General features: G+C 41.1%; 1 protein-coding gene across 3 annotated transcripts in view; it reads left to right on the plus strand.

Annotated features, from left to right (window-relative positions):
* SLC27A6 (solute carrier family 27 member 6) overlaps nucleotides 1-19,568 on the plus strand; it is a 60,543-nt gene extending 40,975 nt beyond the window's left edge. For 2 of the 3 annotated variants that reach the window (XM_019517284.1, XM_019517283.1), the window contains exons 7-11: nucleotides 10,761-10,851; nucleotides 13,299-13,497; nucleotides 13,884-13,981; nucleotides 15,058-15,188; nucleotides 18,250-19,568. In XM_019517284.1, coding sequence (XP_019372829.1) covers nucleotides 10,761-10,851; nucleotides 13,299-13,497; nucleotides 13,884-13,981; nucleotides 15,058-15,188; nucleotides 18,250-18,426 — 696 coding nt within the window. In that variant the 3' untranslated portion in view covers nucleotides 18,427-19,568. The remainder of the gene's footprint in view (nucleotides 1-10,760; nucleotides 10,852-13,298; nucleotides 13,498-13,883; nucleotides 13,982-15,057; nucleotides 15,189-18,249) is intronic. The other variant, XM_019517285.1, reaches the window with a different exon arrangement.
* Nucleotides 19,569-19,593: the final 25 nt, after the last annotated feature.

Genomic DNA, 19,593 nt, shown 5'->3' on the forward strand with positions numbered 1-19,593 from the left:
TTTTTTTTTTTTTTTTCCACCCTTACTAACCTATAACTTGGTATTGTATAGCAAACTGTTCTCTTTTTAGGTAATACACTACTGCATCTCTACTAATGTTTGATACAGTACATAGCAACTATTGGTATTGTATATGGTTCTCTCAAGTGTTGTTTAACACAATGCTTATTATTTCTACTCTTAGCACAAGTTACTGTTTCACTTAACAAAAAATTGCAGCAATCTGAATGGGATTTTAGCAGGGGAACAGGTAGAAGGGAATGAATGTTACAAAAGATAGATAGCAGTTTTGTATTACTCTCAGATTTACAGAAATATTTAAATTTTGGGTCAGTGTTTGGAATGGACTGCTCCTTTTGTTTTGTGAGTTTCTGACTGTACTGTAGTTGTACTGATTTGACATAAATAATATGTGTATCATAATACTCTTTGCCAGTTTCCTTGGCTAGTGGAAGTTTTGTTTAAAAATATTTCACATACCATTGACTGGTCCAAACTGTGTTTCAAAATGTAGATGATGCACTTGTTTCATTCTGCTTTGGTTGATGCATCTGGAACAGGACAGCAAAGCAGCTCTGTATTTGAAAAGCATGCATATCTGTCTGGCATACAAATCCTGTGTAGGGCTGAAAATGGTTTGAGAAATGATGCATTTGAATGGGCTGTACAAGAGGCTTCTTGGAATTTTTATTGTTATCAAATTTAACATTTTTGCTATTCCAGCTTTGCTGGTGGGTGCAGACTGCCCTAAGCTTATTTTTTATTGATGTTGTACTTAAAATCTAACTAAAGGAATTAGAAATGCACGTGATATCTCTGCTCTTGAAAACCCTAGCCCTTCAACCATGGGTGTGGGAGGAGGTGGGAGGCATGAGAAGAGAGAGGTCCAGTTTCCTAAAGTAGGATTAGAAGGAGAGAGGAGCTGAGAGAGGGAAGAGAAAACAAATGTGAAGTAAACATTTGCTCCAGTTGTCTTGTCTTACTCCCATCATGTGTAAGATTTTCTTTCATAACCTCTCACTTCTGGAGACACTTTTATTTTTCTCACTTTCTTGCCTTTTCATTCTCACTGAGCCTAGTTCACAACAACAGAAAGAAAAAGGATTGGCCAGTGGAGATGCTCGCTCAGAATAGTTTGCAGTATGAACTGTCCATCCAAGTTCTACAGTGGTAGTGTACCCAGGGTGTTAAGGGAATTGGTAGGGGTTATTGCGGGGCCCCTAGCATGGCTTTACGAGCACTCACGGTGCTCTGGCCAGGTGCCAGATGACTGGAAGAAAGCCAAAGTGGTCCCCATGTTTAAAAAAGGAAGAGGGGGGACCCAGGCAACTATAGGCCCATTAGTCTTACTTCAGTCCTGGGGAAACTCTTTGAGAAGATTATCAAGGAGAACATCTGTGATGGGCCAGCAGCAGGGATGATGCTGAAGGGCAACCAGCACCGTTTCATTAGGGGCACGTCCTGTCAGATCAACCTGATTGCCTTCTACGATCAGGTCACAAAAGCATTGGACGCAAGTATCACAGTGGATGTAGTCTTTCTGGACTTCAGCAAGGCCTTTGACATTTGTCTCCCACCCCATTCTCATTAAAAAGCTGTGACATTGATGCCTCCACAGTAAGATGGATTGCAAATTGGCTGAAGGGTTGTACTCAGAGGGTAGTGGTGGATGTGTCTTTTTCCACCTGGAGGGAGGTGGGCAGTGGAGTCCCCCAGGGTCCTTGGGCCCACACTATTCAATTTCTTTATTAGTGATTTGCACGATGGGGTGAAAAGATTAAATTTGCTGATGATACCAAGATTTGGGGTGAGGTGGGCACACTAGTAGGGAAGGACAAATTACAGCAGGACCTGGACAGGTTACAGGGGTGGGCTAATGAAAATAGGATGGGTTTCCATACTGACAAGTGCAGGGTGCTGCACTTGGGGCAGTAGGAACCAGCAGCACACTTATAAGCTGGGAAACTCCCTTCTCCAGAGCATGGTGGCAGAAAGATCTTGGAGTCATTATTGACTCCAAGTTGAACATAGGCCGAAAATGCGAGGTCACAGTCAGTAGGGCTAACCCTACTTTGTCATGCATCTACAGGTGCGTCTCAGGCAGGGCCAAGGAGGTCAGGCCACACTGGTCAGGCCACAGCTGGAGTACTGTGTTCAGTTCTGGGTGCTGCACTTCAGGAGGGATGTGGACAGCATTGAGAGGGTCCAGAGGAGGGCCACCGCATGATCCGGGGACAGCAGAACAGACCCTACGAAGAGAGGCTATGGGACCTTAATCTGTTCTTTGCAAGAGAAGGCTGAGGGGGGCCCTGGTGGCTGTCTATAAACTCACTAGGGAGGACCAGCAAGGTTTGAGAGAGACCTTGTTTCCCCAAGCGCCCCCCTGGGTAACGAGGAATAACGGCCACAAGTTGTTAGAGAGTAGGTTTAGACTAAACATCCGAAGGCACTACTTCATAGTCAGGGCGGCTAGGATCTGGAACCAGCTTCCAAGGGAAGTGGTGATGGCTTCTACCCTGGGGGTCTTTAACAGGAGGCTTGACATCTACTTGACTGGGGTCATTTGAGCCCGATTTTTCTCTCCTGCCCAGGGCAGGGGGTCTGACCTGATGATCTACAAGGTCCCTTCCGATCCTACTTCTATGAATCTATAATAGGGGTGTGTGAAGCAGGCCGTATTCGATTCAGATATGGCCCAAATCGGGGACAGTGATTTGACTCGTTGATTTGGATCACTGTCCCCAATTCAGTTCGGCTGAATTTGAAGATTCAGTGCTGATTCAGAGAATCAGCGATTTGGACGTAGACACAGCTTTAAAAGTTTTTCTCCATACCTTGAGTAGCAGGTGCAGCTCGTGATTGCTGCAATGCTGGGGCACATGGAGCATCCCACAGGAGTTCAGGGGGGCCCTCCACATGCTTGGCAGTGAATCGGGAAGTGGACCAGAAGTTCTTGGGCATCTGCCAGGGAGCGTGCAGGGGGCCTCCCCTCCCATGTCCCCCTAGCTCGACGATCGGCTGCAGGGGACCCAGGGTGCCCTCCCAAACCCAGAAGGCACCAGTCACCGAGCCGGAGGGTTGTGGGGAAGTGCTTCTGGTCCACTTCCAGGTCTGCTGCTGAGCACACTGGGGAGTCCCCCATGTCCCTGTGGGGCCCCTGCTACCTAGAAGTATGTAGAAAAAACATTTAAAGCTGTGTCTGTTCGAATCTCTCTGAATCTATTCAGAGGGTTCCGATTCGATTTGGAGAGATTAAATGTCCTCTGATTCAGTTGGGATTCAGAGATTCGGCCATCAAATTGGGCTGAATCTCCACCAAATTGAATCAGTGACCAAAGCTTCACACAGCCCTGCTTGAGTAATATTTTCTAAAATGGTTGTAGGTATCATGGTTTTGCACACCAGTGACTATGCAGTTTGATTTTGCTTAGTCTGGAGAAGAGGAGACTGAGAGGAGATTTAATAGCAGTCTTCAGCTACCTGAGTGGGGGTTCCAAAGAGGATGAAGCCGGACTGTTCTCAGTGGTGGGAGATAACAGAACAAGGAGCAATGGGCTCAAGTTGCAGCAAGGGAAGTTTAGGTTAGGTATCAGGAAAAACGTTCGCACCAGGAAGGTAGGAAAAGCACTGCGACAGGTTACTCAGAGAGGTTGTGGAATATCCATCCTTGGAGGTTTTTAAGACCTGGCCAGATAAATTCTTGGTGGAATAAGGTAGTTGGGGATGATTCTGCTTTGAGCAGAGAGTTGGACTAGATGACCCCTAAGGTCCCTTCCAACTCCAGTTTTCTGATTCTATGATTCTGTATTGGCAGCTTTGGATGGGAAAATATGAATGAGGCTGTACTTTTTTTTTTTTTATCCAACACAATAGTATAATTGGAATAAGAAATTAAATTAATGTAAAAAGCTGGATAAGTATGGATACTAAGAACATCCAAAGTTTTATATTAGATGGGTTCAGTGCATAAAGTATCCATTTTGTGGGAAGGGTGAAAAAAATATGAATACATTTCTCTTGTAGATGGATGATCCCCAAGTTGTCCTCTGAAGCATATTTAGTCTTCCACAGCTAGTACTTACTGCTATCAGAGACTGCATACAGACCTTTACAGTTCACTGTCTTTTCCTATATTTCTTTGCATTGATGTGATAAATGTAGCATAGTATCTGAAGGTTAAATATAGACCCAGTAGCTGCTAAATTAGCAAGATGATTCATTTTCATCATTCCATGAGCCGATATCATCTGTCACTAAATAAGGAAGGGGTGAAAAAACTAATGTGTGATTAATATTCCACACTATTTCATAGGTAATATCAAAGGCAGAATACCAGGCATGTGATTTATTTGTACATCCAACCTCTACCCAAAAAGTCCACAAAGACAAAATAAGTTAATTAGCTGTGACAGTGATACTGCTACTTCATGATACTTAAAGTTGTGGTGAAAAGGGGCAACTATTGTTGCAGTGTTCCAGGCAACCAGAGGCCCACTAAATGCAAGATACTGAATGGAAACTAATGCTCTGATGTATATATTTCTGTATAAAAAAGTCCTGTTGGTATATATGAACAAATCCATCAGTAGGGATATCTAGTGGACAAACACCATAGATAACAGTACTGCATGTATTAAGGAATATTCAGATCCTCCTCATATAGATTATAATGCAGAAGGAGTTATCTATTAGGCTGTCTTTAGTATTAGTCAAATATATATTAGTAAGGTACTGCATATTGTACCCCATGCTACAAGAGAGGAAACTTCAAAGGAAAGTGAGGAAAGGGAACTCATGAGATGTCAAGTTAATTATCAGGTTTTCTCTATTTAATTACCTGGTTTTCTCTATTAAGAAATCCAAAATTCTCAAAATTAAAAAACCCAAAATCTGCATAGACTTACCTGTATCCAGCTGCCAGGGCTACTCCCACCTCTTGCCTGGCTGTATACTTGTGTGTGTACACATGTAGTACCCCCTGCCTCCAGTCACCTTCCCCTTGCTCCCTCCAGCCCCAAGCAGCTCCTTGCATGTTGGAAGGCTGCAAGGGGAAACCCATAGTTTCCCATGATTTTCTTTTAAAAGGGAAAATCTGTGTGGGTTTTTTTTTCCCATGGAAAATCTGGATCCCTGTTAATAATGTAGACTAAAAATGCCCTTTACCAATACACCCCTGAAAAAGCAGCATATAAAATTAATATTCAGATTTTGATTATGGCCTTAAGTTTTGGCAGTGTTTTAAATATTGACATTTTTAAAGGTGTGTATTTTTTCTTTCAGACTTTGGGGGTGTGAAATTCCACAAGGATAACCAGAGTAAAAATTAGTGGGAGTATTTGTTTTGTAGAATGAAGTATTGGTCACCATGACAGTGACAGTCATTGTCACTGGCACCTGGCAGAATCAGGTGCTAAGCAAATAATTTAACATTATAGTCTGATGGAAAATTGGACAGTAGCAATGAATAAGAAATAATTTAGCATAAATTGTTGAAATGTTTTCATTTTTCATTTGGCAAAGGAGAACCCATTTACTTACAGTCTTAAAACTGAAGATACTTCTTAACATGGAAGTAACTTCAGGTCAAGCAAGTATTTCTTGTTGGGTGCTATAATCCCTAGAAATTTGTACAGTAATAACAGTGATAGTTTGTTAATCCAAGCAGTATTACAGGGATCTCTTATGATTGTGGGCTGATTAATGAGAAAAGATTAAAACATAACATCTGAAAATTAGTATTGCTGTTGCTCTCTTACCACTGAGTTATTCACATAGCTTTGAACTGATATCTTATTGCAATGTATAAGAATATATTGCAAGATATCTTACTGTAACAGTATTTCCTAGGTCAGCCCAGACTTGGTTTTTCTTTTTTCTTTTTAAATGGTTTGGTTCTGTTTACATTGCCCAGTGATTAGAACAGTGTTTAACCAGAGAGCATGTGCCCACAAACAACTTTAACCAAGGGTTACAGATGTTGTCTGTCTCGTTTGTGCTGCCTTAAATTGTTGGGCAAAAAGATATCCTTACCCTTTGTTGTGCCACATGACAGGAAAATCAGTGGTGCAACAAAAGGTAGTAACATACTTGCCACATTATTGCATCAGATGTCTATTACCTTGTGATGCTTCCCCCACTCAGCCACCCCATGGGGCTGGCTGGGCAGGCAATACCCCATTTTGCCTGCTGTCACAGACCCCCCACCATGGGTCTGAGGTAGCAGGGAAAGTGGGGAGATCACATTACTTCTTGTCCTGCACCGTCAAGGTTATTTTACACCCTTGTGTGCGTTACAAACTGATATTTTTCCTAAGAATTCAGAAATAGATCACATCTAAAATAAATGATTAGTAAATCAAGTGGTAGCTGATATTTTATACCAGTTCACTGTCAGTGTAAAATACAATAATTCCAAACTGTTTTAACACTTATTTTAAATAAACTTGTTTAAAAAACAAACAGTGTAAAGTTGTAATGGGGGGAAAAAGATGTACTTACAAATTTAGCTAGTTGAAAGGTGCAGCTAAAAATAAAAATCTTTTCCACTCCCAAGTATCTTTATAATATACTGTGGGGGAATAAAAGATAGTGAAATTAGATGGGTGATGCTTTGCATTGCATTGTATAAACTAATATAGCAATGTCTTCAGCCCTTCTGATGATTCTGAATATCAGAGCTAAGACAGAAGTAGGTCTGCAGTTGCAGACTTATGATGAATCTGCATTGTCCAGGTGTATTCAGTTTTGTCTTTCCCTATTTAAAGCTGTACAGTTTGTATATAGACATATTTTGGTATCTAATTTCAGTGAGTTGCAACTCGCATGTCTACTGTCTAAATTTTGGATCAGGACTTGTCCTGGCACATAGTTTTCCAGTTTTCTGTAGGTTAGATTTAGAGAAAAAGTCCCTTTATTTTAGTCTTTGGGGTAAAGTGAAATCCAAATGACTATTTTTAAAGCAGTCTAGGTCAAGAAAAGTAGGTAACCACCTTTTTTTTAAAAAAAAACAAACTTCTTTTGTCCTGTAAAATATTGCTTAATAGCAGCCAATTTACATATATAATAACATTGTTGGAACCAGTGAATATGCATATCTAAGGCTCATTCAATTTCATAATATTAAAAAGGTGATACTTGTCCTACTGCATTCACTAATCTAGCATCTAATCCCCTCAGATTTGATTCTTTCTAAATTGTCCCCTTTGTGGAAGTCTAAGGTTTTTAATTATGTTAAGATCATTATACAGCTAATTACCCAAATTAAAAGGGGGGAGGGAGGGCAAGAGATATCTTGGCCATCATTGACTTTCTCTCTTTCCTAATCCCTTTCCATTATGGCAAAAATGTACATTAGAGATTAAACAATACATTTTAAAATTGCTTTTTCATCCCATCAAGATTTTGCCTGCTAAATAATCCTTTGTTAGCTGGCTGGTTATAAGCACTGCTCATATACTTTTAGTTGAAGGAAAACAAAGAGTTGAAAACTAAACAAATCAGAAGCATAAGAAAATAATTGTCTATTATAGGATATATGTCCATATAGTGACCAGAAGACTTTCTTTCTAGTTCTCATTTATACTAAAATCTCTTTTATACCACTCTGCCAATATAAAGAGGCCCTAGGGCCAGATTCAAATCCTACTTGCAGGCACCTAATTGGAGTTTAGGTAGAATTTAGGCCCTAAATTATAAAAAGTGATCAAGATTTGATCCTATTTCAGTAGCTTCAGAACTGCTTAGGTACCTCTATTTTAACATGAAAGGGTCCCTTCTCCTCTTGGCTTAGGTTTGTATTGTCATTCTAGAACTCTTCTGAACACATCTGGAGCAGTGTTAGAAAACACCATGTTCTCTGTAAATCTCCCCTCTCCTAAGTTTTTGCAAAGCACACCTAACAATTGACATGAAAAACACAAGGAATAGTACCCGACATTTACTTGTAGGCAACATTCAAACAAAGTGTGGGCTGATCTGGACAATAGCACCCTGAATCCTCCAGTTGAAGCTAGGGCACTAAATTGCTGAGTTCAAAATTCATGCATTTAGAAAGAGAGAGCATGAGAGAGTCTGTAATCAAGTGAAGAGGCCACTTGCCTGAAGAGGGAATATCCTAGTTCTTTCCACCACCGTTAGTTCTGTTTTAAAGCAATGACCATCTAATGCAGGGACGGGCAATTATTTTGGGCAGAGTGCTGCTTACTGAGTTCTGGCAAGTTGTTGAGGGATTCATGACGGGCAGCTAGGGGCAGATGAATATAAATTTTCTAAATTTTATTAAGGGCTCCATGGGCCAGATGGAATGGCCTGGTGGGCCACATCTGGCCTGGGGTTGCATTTTGCCTGCCCCAGTCTAATGTAAAAACGAATGCTGGCAGCAGGGGCTGGAACCCATGAGTCTTCCTTTCCAAAGAGTGCCTTTTTTACTGGTTTATAGAGCTATGCTCCCTTTTGCTTGCTTGCTTGCTTGCTTGCTTGCTTTGTGGCTCAGCTCCAAAAGGAGGAGACTCTTATCTAAATTAATCTAAAGACCAGGCAAGAGATTGATTTATAAGTCTGACTCTTCTTATAGCGAGGAGTGCCCAATACTGACTTACTTCCTAGCCTGAAGAATTCTCTAACCACTAAATCAGTCAAGTGATCAAAATGCTGCTACTGCTATGAACAGTAGCTGTATACAAGAGTGAGTTTGGGGTACTTTTGCCCTTTTTCACTGAATTCAGTTACCTTCAGTGTCAGTTTTATCTTGGCCCAGGTACGTGCCTCCCCACTGGTACTCTGGATCCAGAGAGGACAGATATACTTCTGAGTTAAACATCTGAGGCTTGAGGGGAAAAAAGCAAGAGTTCAGAGATGTCCATGCATCTTGCATCTTATATTGTTTTGCTCAGAGCTGTCCAGCTGGCAGCCTGCAAGCTTTTAACATGCACATCCTGGCAGCTACCTCTCCTGCTGACATGCCGGAGGCCATCGCTGCAGTGTGTGGCCTGTGCAGTCTGGGGGCCATCTGTGATCCCCAGCCACACTTAAGTTATGGACAGTGCTGATTTATTATAGGTGCCTCCCTTTCCAGCACTTCAGTGTCTTGTTGACCTTTTGGAGGCACCTGATTCTTTCCGTTAACTGTATAGGGATCCTAGGCATCTAACCTTGACAACAGATTTAACACTTTAGAGTAAATACAAATGAGACCTTGAATACTTAGAAGTAGTATTCTTGTTTCTAGTGTTGGTCTGTCATCGCTTACGTACTTAAAATTCTGTCATGCCTATGCAAGAGGGAGGGTACAAGAAGGCTTTTGTCCTGCTTCCAGACCTGTGATACAGTCCATGTTGGGGATAGCCAGATGGCAAAGTCTGTGATTACTTAACTTGACTGGAATACACACTAGGCAGCAGTGTGAATGAAGTGTAATAATGAACATACTCCACTTCCTGTTGACAGTTAGGGGCATATGCTGGGGCTGAGTGGTGCCGCCTCAGCTCCTAGTGCACAGTGCCCTGCCAATTGGTGCTGCAACCATGCCATGTGTCAGTTGCTGCACAGGTGCCAGGCAGGGATACTATTCCCTGCTGCCCCCCACTGCTCTGTGCTGTGCAGGGGGCTTTGCCATGAGCGCTCAGAGGCCCCAGTCGCTGCTGCCATATCTGGTGAGTGCAGGGCTTTTTTTTAAGTGCTGGGAGGCTGGGGCTGGGTAGGACAGCTATGGGGGCTTCTCCCGCAGCTCCTCTGGCTGTGCCTGCCTCTGGCCCAGCAGAGGGAGCCGCAGGAGAAGCCCTCATGGCTGCCCTACCTGGCCCCATCCCCGGCCCAGCCGGCGTGGTGGGGGGCAGTTCTGATGCAGGCGTGGCTCACTCCAGGCAGTAGCACAGCGTAGCCCCCACTCCCAGCATTGTGGCATCCACATCAGCGCTGGGAGCAGGGGTTCTGTCATGCCACCACTTGCCAGCTGGTGGGGGGGGCACAGGATGTGGGTGCAGCAGCACTGGGAGCGGGGGCTCTGCCCTGCTACCCCTTTCGTCTGGAGCAAGCTGCGCCTGCATTCCCCCTTGCCCCCACCCTGTGCCAGCTAGGCAAGCTGCAGCAGGGTAGAGCCCCTGCTCCCAGCACTGCCACACCTGCATCCTGCCCCCCCTCCCCACCCCAGCTGGGCAAGCAGCAGCAGGGCATAACCCCCAGTCTCTCAGCGCTGCCACACCTGCATCCTGTGCCCCTGTGTCCCCCTCCCTAAGTAACGTGCCTCCCCTGCCCCGGCTGGGCAGCTTGTCCTAGCCCCAGCCTCAATCCCTCCTTCCCCTACACCCCTTCCCTTTTCCCTCCCCCAACCCCAACAGACTTACTAGCTGGAGGCAGCTGACCAGCTGTGAGCTGCCTGTTTAGTTTATGGCCAAATCTTTTCTGAAGGTTTTCCAAATCAATTCAGATGCTTCAAATCAAATCGGAGCTTTTAATTGGGCTTCTGGTTAGATTCGGAGATTCGGTCCCTGAATCAGGCCGTATCTCTTCCTGATCGAATTGGCTACCAAAGCTTTGCACAGCCCTACTACTTAGGGGCATGAAGAGAAAATAGGGTTTAGACCTTGATACTTACAAAAAAAAAAAAAAGAAAAGAAAAAGAAAAACTAGGTTCTACACTCAGAAAAAGATTGTGGAAAAAATTTGAATGCAGTACCTAGAATTGTCATTGCTTATATTTGTTGCCACCAGATGTCACTATATAGATGAATAACTGATGACCCATTTTTTCCCCCTGTTTTTAGCTTTTTTCTCCTTCCGACTTAATAAAGTATGATTTTCAAAAAGATGAACCATTTAGGAATAAGCATGGCTGGTGCGAGAAAGTTAAGAAAGGTAAGAATGGTCTCTAACTGTTAATGTGAATAACTTAGAAGAGGGTTCATGTAATAAAATACCAACACTGGTAGCAAAAACAGTAGGCTGAATGACTTAAAGGAGTAATTTATTAAGCATTGTGGGGCTTCAGAGACAAAATCTAGTTAATGATAGTCTGGCAGATAGTTAAAGCACAGAAAATCCAAAACCTGGTTATAAGCTGAAGCCTGGCTCTGGAAGATGCAATGGTATCAGCAGCAAAGACCTTTAACCTACAGAAACTGCGCATTCTTCCTCTTTCCTTTACTGTTCGTGCCATGTATTGGCTTAGCTCTGCATATGGTCTAGTCTAGGGCAGTCATGCATATGGCCCACAGGCTTCTAACCACAGCTGCCAGAGCATCTCTGTTGATGCTGGCAGCAAAGGAGTTAATGCTACTGCCACTCAAACCCCATCATTTGTATTTGTCAGAGCAACTGTACTGAGATCAGTAGCAAAGGATTTAATGCCACTGGTGCTCAACTCCTGTGGCTGTGGCTGTTGGAGCTGCTATTAGTGCAGCGGTTTGCAACAGGCATCCTGGCCTGTGATTGATACTGTGGCTCTGGCAGTTGTGGTGAAGGCGGTTGAGTGGTACCAGCACAGCAGCAGCATTGGTGTTTGTGGTGAAAAAAAGTCCAGTGGTCCAGATCCAGCCCACCAACTTGTTTGAGTTTGATAGCCTCAGTCTAGTTAGTTTCTAAAGGGGATTTGGTGCATCAGCTCTTAATCGTAATGCAAAAAAAGGGAGGAATGTTGAAGTGGGTGATGTCTCTTTATTATTGGAAAATGGTGAAATACTTTCCAGGGCCTGAATAATTGAGGAGGATGTTGGACAATACCTGATAGAAATAAACACTTTTCTTCCACACAACAGTCCTAAAAATGTTGGCTCAAGAGATCTTTGACCCTTCAAGATTAATTTCTTATAAATCTTGGAATACCAGGTAAATCCAGAAAATGGGAAATATATTTACATTGCTCCAGTTTTTAAAGAGGACAAGCAGTGTAGCCTTATATCCAAAAGGCTAATGGGATTATTAGATAAATAAGAGTAGTGAGCTGAAGTATTACTGTGATCTTGTCCCTAAATTCAGAAATGGATGTGTCAAATTCTGCTGTCAGTAATTTTACGTGTTGAAAAATTAGAATATGTGCAGAAGAGAGTTACAAAAATTAATATGTTTAATCAGGAAAAAAAAAAAGATTTGGGGGGCGACTCATTCCAACATGCAGGTACCTTCACAGTGCTTATCATGTATGAAAGAACTGTTTCATCTAGTAGGGAAAAGCCTACAAACCAGGATCAGGAAGATGAAGCTGCACAGATTTAAGTCAGAAGTTGAGCATCTTTTTTAACAGTCAGGGTCATTAAGCACTGGATCAAACTATCATCGGAACTCTTAGATTTACTTTCTCATCATGTGTTCAAATCAAGACTGCATACCTTTCTGAAAGATGTGTGCTTTTTTCAAAAACATATTAGTCTTCATACTGCTGTAAGTGGGTAAAAGTTGATAGTGAGCAATGCACAGGTCAGACTATATGGTCTAATGGTGCCTTTTGGTTTCTAAATCTATAAATCTACCACAAATAGGACAAAATCCTCTTAGGAGGATATGACATTAAATTGTGATGCTTTTATCTTTTGTGTTTTTTATTTATTTAACCACTTTTGTACACTCAGAACAGCATGACCATATAGCCTTACTGGTTATATACATTTTGTATAAACATGGAAACTGCAGTTGAAGCTTGTTTGTACGTAACCCCAGAATGTGCGTAGACGCAATCAGTTCAGGAACTGTATTGCAAATTTTGTGATATTTACCACTATTCAGTTAGTAAACTAATGCCTGCCTACATTCTGCATGCACCAAACATTTTCTTCTTGTCTTAACTTACTTAGTACTTTTTAAAAATTAACTTTTAAGTTATTTTTAACTTTTAAAGTCCTGTCACTTTCTCCTGAGCACTAAAAGGAAACTTATTGTAAACAGGACTTCTACATGTTTACACATCCAATAAGTATGCAGAAGGAGTAGGAAGTACATTTTGAGAGGATACTGAATCCTACTGTATAGTAGCTGACATCCCCAAAAGATGATAAAGGCTAACTTTCCATTGCCTTGCATGTTCCATAATTAATTTTATATGTAAAGAGTTAATATAAAATATTGTTCTCTGATTTGTCAGCATTTTACATTTACTTTTTATACATGTGATTTAAACAAGGTACAAAGTAGTGGCAAATTGGGGGAACTTTTTTTTTGTTAGACACATGGATATATCGTGCTGGAGTTCTTGTGTCTTATGATACACATTTCTTTATAGTAAATTAACTAAGTTAATTAACTGTACCTTGTAAGTTAGTAGCAATTCTACTGTATATTACATCAGTACTTAACACAATGTTTCTGTGTAGGTGAAGCTGGTCTTCTCATTTCCAAAGTGAATACAAAGAATCCATTCTTTGGTTATGCTGGAAATAAGAGAGAGACAGAAAAGAAATTGCTCCGCGATGTGTTTAAGAAGGGAGATCTCTATCTTAATTCAGGCGATCTGCTGGTTCAAGACCAAGAGAATTTTCTTTATTTTTGGGACAGAATTGGGGATACCTTCAGGTATAATTGCTATTTTTGTATTAAGTTTGTTTATTAAAAATCTGTTCTTGGGACAGGATAATATTGCTTGCTTTGTTTCATATCTAGTTTTGAAGTGTCTGGGTAAGTTAGCTATTTTGGAATGACAGTTATAAAATTAGACACTAAATTTGTTTCTTATAAACAAACAGTCCCTCAAATAATGTTTTTCAGAAGTATTTTAGGAAATGAAGTTTTGTTTTGGGAGTATTTTGGGGAGTAAGGAGATTTAATAATTCCAAATGAGGAACAAATGAGGTGATGTGTTAGAATAAGGTGAACATAAATCCTATTAGCATCCATCAAGAATAGAATATGCCTATGTTTTCATATAAATACAGTATTTCTTGTGTTGTCCTCAATTTTAGGTGGAAAGGGGAGAATGTTTCAACTGCAGAAGTTTCTGATATTGTTGGTATGCTGGACTTCATACAGGATACAAATGTATACGGTGTACTTGTCCCAGGTATGTCAAGTGTTCTTTCTTCAGTTTGTCCTTTAGCTGTGATTGCTGCCACTCCATAGCTGTAAAATCATCAGCTCAGCTATTTAACTTCTATTTCTCTAACAAGCTGTTATGGAGAACTGAAATAACAGTAGATTGTGAATCAGTCAGTGAATGCTCTGCAGTGATATTTGTAATATGAGATGCAACCTTTTTTTTTTTTTACGGACTCACTCACACTTTATTTTGATATGAATTTGGGATGGCAGGGCTTTGAATTAATTCTCCAAGTATTATTAAAATTGCAAATTGTGTGGAATCCACGCCTCCGTATAGCAAAATAGAAGTATCTCAGTAGGGTATGGAGGAAAATAATTTTAACCACACTTAAAGTGAAAAATATATTCACTATACAACCAAGCACTTGCAAAAACTAAGCTTGTTTTCATCTTTAATTTAGTCTAAACTAGCTAGGAAGAAGAATTTTTCTGAAAAGCCCCTCAAAAATTAATTCAATTGGTAAACTATTGAATAATAAGAAACAAATTATGTTTGCTGAAACCAGTCTATGCCTAATTTCTGTTGTACTGCTCTGACTCTTTATACCTCAGACTTTTTTACTTTCCTAATTTGGTGTTAATTCATCCAAATCCATAACATTAAATCATTTTTAAAGTTTAATTAATTCCTACTTCCACATCCTCACAAGAATTATGTAAATGGGCGTTACTGTACTGCGAGAATAAGAAGCAGAGTATATTCAGGTTTCTCCATCATGTATTTGGCATCCTGGAACTACAGTGTACACTTAAGGAATAATGGTGGTAACTCATGTCACTCCATACATATTTGAAAAAAAAAGACTGAAAGAATACACGATGGAACTATTTTATGGAAGGTTTTTCTGTTTCTTGGAAAGTTTTTATTTCATGTCGTGGGTGTCTCATTAGATTAAAACACACTATTTGATTATTTGTTCAGACTAACTTTCAGTATGTTAATGAACTATATTTGTTTTTTAAAATATGAGGTCAGTGGGGAAATCTGACTTATAGTTTATATAGCATGTACCCATCATCAAAACATTTTTCCCCCAGATCATGAAGGAAAAGCAGGAATGGTTGCTTTTACTTTAAAACCCAATAAAACATTAAATTTGGAACAAATTTACGAACAAGTTGTGACATGCCTACCAAGTTATGCCTGCCCGCTGTTTTTAAGACTCCAGGTAATTTTGTGCACATAAATACACTATGCACATAACTCTACACATCATTTGAACAGAAAAATAAAAGAATAAAAAGCAACATGGCAGATTTAGAGGGAGACTTTAGATAGTATATTGCATAGTAAGTAGAATCAGTCATACCACCAATCTATTCTCTATTAATGATTTAGAAGGGGGAATTAGATAGCACACTAATGACATTTGTAGATTATATTAAACTGAGAGGAATTATGGATACCAGCGAGGACAGAGATCGTACAAAGGGATATAGAGAGATTTAGAGACATGGACAAAATAACAAAATGAGATTCAGGTTAGTAAAATGCAAACTAATGCATCTGGGGAAAATAACCTGAAACCAATATATTTAGTGAGACTTGACAAACCTGGAAAAATAAATTGACAGCAGTATCTCATTCCAAATGCATGTCTAATTCACTTTTCACTATAACTCTGTTTTCTAAGTACATTTTCAAAAGTATCATATATTAGAGAAGAGTTAACAGGTTTTATTATTATTTGTATTACCTTGGTGAGTGTGTGCCCTAGTCAGGCACCAGGACTATATTAGGTGCTGAACAAAAAGACACTTCCTGTCCCAAAGTAGAGTACTAGAGATAAGAGGAATACAAAGAGAGAGGGAAGGACAAGGAAACAAGACAGTTTGGATCAGCATAATAGGCAGTGGAGTAGGTCTTATGTAATTGGAGAAGGGGAACCCAAGAGAATTGTAAATGGCATGTATAACCAGGTTTTAGATGAAAGGTAAAAGAAAAATGGGAGATGGTAATGGAAGTTGAAAGTTGTTTTATTTTTTAAAATTGGAAAGACTAAGGCTTTGTTTGGCCTTGTGGGGCTATGGATGAGTGTCAAACTGTGGTGTTGTTACTAACACCATGGATGCTGGAGGCACTGTTTTGGTATGGCTCTGGAACCCAGGGATTTAACACTGCTGCTGCTCGCCCACCCCTTTTCCCTGCCTTGGATCGTAAATTGCCAGAGGTGACTAAAAATCCTGATTTCAGTGGCAGGTAAGAAGGGGGTGCTGTGAGTTGCATTAACTTCCTGGGTTTTGGAGCCACACTGAAACTGAAGCTCCAGCAGTTGCAGGGATGAATACTGCTGCTGCAGGGGCTCCAAAGGTGATGTGATCCAGCCTGCAAGCATGTCCATAGGCCAGGTGACCCACTTCTGCAGGCCAAATCAAGCTGACAGGCTGTATGTTTGAGACACCCCTGATCTGCACTGTCATTGTGCTGAGCCTGGAACTACAAATAAGGGAGTGTGCCCCCACCCCACTAGCTCCCACTCAGTGTACACTAAATCTTAGAGTTATGGCAACTTACCAGCTTCAGGGAACACTAAGAATGAACCCAAAAGAATATCTGAAACAGAGACCTGGCAGAAGCACTCTGAGCTGGTTTGATTTCTGAACTTTGGTGTGTTGTGAATGGCAGTAAGTGGGCAGGGTTTACTTCTGTGTTGGTCCCACTCAGGCAAATGAAGGCAAGTCCTAAAGCATGTTTGTCTTATGAGAGCAGAGTGAAAGGGTAAGGAGTACATCTCCACATGCAAATAATGTGGAATCAGTTTACTGTAGAGAAAACGGTCCCAGGCACATGTCTACACATGCAGGGATGAGGAAGTAGATTTTCTGCTCCTAGCAGCAGACAGCTCCCATTCCCTGCAGCCCTGCACCACGCCCCTGCAGCAGCCAGGGGGAACTTTAAGCTCCCTGTAGTTGTTAGTCCAGGGGCTGGCAGGAAGCTTGGGGCCAAGAGACAGCTGTTTCCTGGCAGGGGCTGGGACATTGTTCCTTGCCCCCAGGAACTGCCTGCTGCAGTGGCAGACTGCCAGTGGAGCACAGGCAGGGACAATGTTCCCCTGCCCTGGCAGCTCCCAGATTTGGGAGTGGGGCCAGAGTTGGGAGATCCTGATTTCCTAGTCAGTCACAGGGCCCAAGTCCCACAGTTGTGGGGCCTCCCAGCACCAGCTCTATGGTTGTGGGACCCAGGCTGGGAGATCCTTATCTGCCAACACCAGCTTCCCAGTTGCGGAGCTGGCACTGGGAGATCCTTATCTCCCAGCCCAGGCCACATAACTGCAAAACTCAGGCTAGGAGATAAGGATCTCCCAGCCCCCACCCCACAATTGCAAAGCAGGAGCTGGGACATAATCCCCACCCAGGCTCCAGTGGCAGAGCCCTCCCCAGCAGCAGGCAGCTCCCAGGGGCATGAGCAATCTTCCACCCCCTGCTGCCCAGCTGACTAGGAGCACATTTGCTCCCAGTCAGGTGTCTACGTGTGCACTGCGCAGTTACTAATCGCAAGCATGTTTGCTACCTGCATTTACAGGTAGCATATTTACTCGTGATTAGAGCAAATTACTGTGCAATACACATCTGCATGTGTAAAAGCAGACTCTGCAGTTATTAGCTCCACTGCACAGTGAAGCATCTCACAGACATGCCCAAAGAGAAGTATAAGGGAGGAGACTAGCACATTCAAATGAGATCAGGAAATGGGATGAGGGATTCAAGGAGCAAGTGGAGGCACTGAAGGGAGAGAGCAAATGAGAAACTTCTGTATGTGATGGGAGAAGGGGAGGGAATTGGGGGAGAGGCAGAAAGAAGGGAAAGAAAAATCAAGGAGGGGGTAAAATCGTATTATTTTTTTCCAGTTATCTCTTGGAAGAAACTACTAAAATTCTCTGGGGATGGAGGTAGCAGAAGGATTTAACCAAGTGAAAAATGGTGGAAAGGCTGTTCAGATTGTATGGGATTCAATTTTATTGGCAAAATTATAATTTCTTAGCTAGGAAGATAGCAAAATGGAAGGGAAGATGGGGATGGGCAAATTTGTTGTGGAGAAAGTTAGACTGATCATAGGATGCCAGTCTTGATAGGGTTTCATTTTATTTTGAAGTGGGTTGCATATCTAGTTCAGCAGCTGCTGAACTAGTCATGAACATAAGTCAAGTAGGATGTTTTTAAATAGATGTTCCTTCAGACAAAACAATAAGTATTTCCTATGAATGCTAAATCTCTCTCTTTCTTCTATAGGAAACGATGGAGATGACAGGAACTTTGAAACAACAAAAATTTCGGTTGGTGGGTGAAGGGTTTAACCCTTCTGTAATTACTGATCCACTTTACTTTTTTGACAGCTCTAAGAAATCTTATGTTCCATTAACCAAAGAACTTCATGCCAAGATCTTATCTGGGCAAATGAAACTTTAATTATTGGTAAATTGTTAACAAAATTACCCATGTGGACTACTGTACAAGAAATAGTCAATTAGCAATATTTCTATCTAGTTATCTAAGATAATAGTTTATGTTCTTGATGGTTGCAATTCAGAAGTTTCATGATACCTTTAGTGTTTTTCCCCATAATTGAACAATTATTGATTCCTACCTCTTGATGCATCAAAAACAGTTATATTATTTTTAGTGGATGTTTAAAATATATTTCCTGCTACGTTTTGGTTATGAATGTCCCAGTCCTGTTTTCCTCTAATGAAATAAGTAAATGGCATTTGGAGAAAAAAAAATAAACAGTAAAAGGACATGATGATAGAAAACAATGTTAACGTCTTTTGCTGTTTGTTTTGTAAGTTGCATAAATATGAATGGATATTGTTTAAAAAAAAAATTAAAAAGGCATCTAAAGGTAAGAAGAGAAGCAAAGCAAGCTGTTTCTTGCTCTGCTGCTTGCTCTCACCATCAAGAAGTAATAAAAGCACATATCTACATTGCAATCTTAATGTGCCAGGCATGTTTGAGGGTAATGGCATTCTTGAGGGTACTGCATCTTGGGACAATAAGTTTGTTGAGAGATGCCCTTAGTTTCAGTACATGAAAGACAGAGTATCATTTTCCCTGTCTTGTAGCAACTGGGTCTTGGCTGTGTCTTGTTTTGATTCTTGATTCGCTCACAATATTTTGATTCACAATATTTGTGCACAATACTTAAATTTCTTGTGCAGTTCAAGTTTTGCTTTTTAATGGCTGGATCCAAAGCCCGTTGAAGTCACTGGAGATCCTTCCGTTCTGATCTCTGTGTGCCTTGCCTTCCCTCACTCCTACCCCATCCTCATGCACTGATGTGCGTAAGCTTGGATTACATGTAATGGAGTCAAGTGGAAGCCATTACCAGCTACTAGTCAAAATTGTTTGTAAATCATGAGAAGCTTGTATAAAACAAGTATATTAGGCCTTCATAAACTTCATTGGGACTAACAAGGAGGCTTCTTCCTGCTTCAATAGCTGCTTGGGATTATTATTTATATGTATTAAAAGGTAATAGAATATTTCAAAATTCCAAACTATATTTACTAATCTACTGCTTTTAAAATAAAGGGTACAACTTTCTAAAAACAGTATGCATTTTGTCTGAGTGATTTA

Source organism: Gavialis gangeticus, unplaced genomic scaffold (genome assembly GCF_001723915.1).
Source record: "Gavialis gangeticus isolate Ggan-Ray unplaced genomic scaffold, GavGan_comp1, whole genome shotgun sequence".
Lineage (NCBI taxonomy): Eukaryota > Metazoa > Chordata > Crocodylia > Gavialidae > Gavialis > Gavialis gangeticus.